The 1,373-nt window shown below is 53.2% G+C and overlaps 1 protein-coding gene across 1 annotated transcript in view; it reads left to right on the top strand.

Annotated features, from left to right (window-relative positions):
- The window catches only part of MISP (mitotic spindle positioning), a 4,650-nt gene extending 3,987 nt beyond the window's left edge, over positions 1 to 663 (top strand). Inside the window, exons 4-5 of the mRNA XM_009586605.1 lie at positions 267 to 305; positions 577 to 663. Coding sequence (XP_009584900.1) covers positions 267 to 305; positions 577 to 663 — 126 coding nt within the window. The remainder of the gene's footprint in view (positions 1 to 266; positions 306 to 576) is intronic.
- The last annotated feature ends 710 nt before the right edge of the window (positions 664 to 1,373 follow it).

Genomic DNA, 1,373 nt, shown 5'->3' on the forward strand with positions numbered 1-1,373 from the left:
GGCCGTGCTGAGCCCCCAGGGCAGCGCCCCACAGCTCAGGGGTGCCAGCGCTGGGTGGGACAGCAGCTTCCTGCTGGGGGGGTGGTCCTGGCCTGAAATGTCCCCCCGCTCCGGGGAGGGCACGAGGGCACGATGGCACACGCTGTCTCATTTTGCCTCTCCCCGGCCCCGCAGCCCGACCCCCCCGTGCCTCGTATCCAGCTGCCTCTGGACGTTTCCCTGTGAGGTTGCTGTTATCTGAACCCTTTTTTTCCCCGTTTTCACAGTACGCGGGCATTGAACCTGTAGACAAGATCAACACGGAGGTAAAGTCCTTTACGTAATCGAGGGCTCTGCTTGTGCTGCCCTGAATCCTCGCTCCCCGCTCCTGGAGGCTGTCGGGATGGACGGGGGTCTCGGCTCCCGCAGGGCCACGGGCACCGCTCGGGTGGGCATCGCGTTGGGCAGAACGTGTCGTGTCAGGCGTATTTAACCCGAAGGGGGGGGCTTCTGGGTGGGAGGGCAAGCTGTGCAAAAAAGATTGTTTATAAAAATATCTTCTTTATATGAAGATGCTGTGCCTTCTGGTTTCTTTAGGTGGTGGAAAGCACCAGAGTGATTCGTCACAAGAGTGTCATGGCCCAGCGCTGGGAGGCAGGGCAGTACGTCAGGGACGATGACTGAGGGAGCTCTCGGGGCCGGGGAGGGCCCGGGCCACCGGACTTCGCCATGTACTTACCCTGTTTGGGATCAACTGACGCACGACCGAAATACCTGATCAGTTCAGCTCCTGGTTATTCACGAGAATCAGAGACTTGTACACTGCAAATTGCATCCGTTTTTAATACCACAGATGATCCTTCCAATGCATTAGATGTGCTCATTCGTTCCCCCTTCCCTTTGAGGTGAGGTAATACTTTTTTTTCTTAAGAGGGGAAAAAATTGGATCACTTTCTTTTAATCACTTCTGCAAGGAGACAGCTAGATGAAATCATACGGTAATTTAACTTCTTTCTCCTTGGAAGCTGTGTCTCTGGCTTACATAAAAGCTATTTTATTTCTAAGTGGTTTTAGGTTGTTTTTAAGTACCACAGCATCAGGCATCACCGAGGAGGGTACCTAGGCTGAGGCATGCCTTCGGATCAGTATCAGCATCAAACTGGGAAATCAACGTTTCTGCTTAACTCATGTCATCTGCTGAGATGCAGCAATGGAATATACATACATATATATATAAAAATGCTGTTTATTTTGCTAATTTATTAAAGAGTCATTGCTCTCCCTCATTCTTCCTGGCCTGTTTTGTCTGCCTGCTCCGTTGGTTTTGCAGCAGGCATTTCGGGGGGATCCCCCGTGGCTGGGGGGCCGGGGCCGCGTGTCCGGGGCTGGGACCG

Source organism: Fulmarus glacialis, unplaced genomic scaffold (genome assembly GCF_000690835.1).
Source record: "Fulmarus glacialis isolate BGI_N327 unplaced genomic scaffold, ASM69083v1 scaffold21731, whole genome shotgun sequence".
Taxonomy (NCBI): domain Eukaryota; kingdom Metazoa; phylum Chordata; class Aves; order Procellariiformes; family Procellariidae; genus Fulmarus; species Fulmarus glacialis.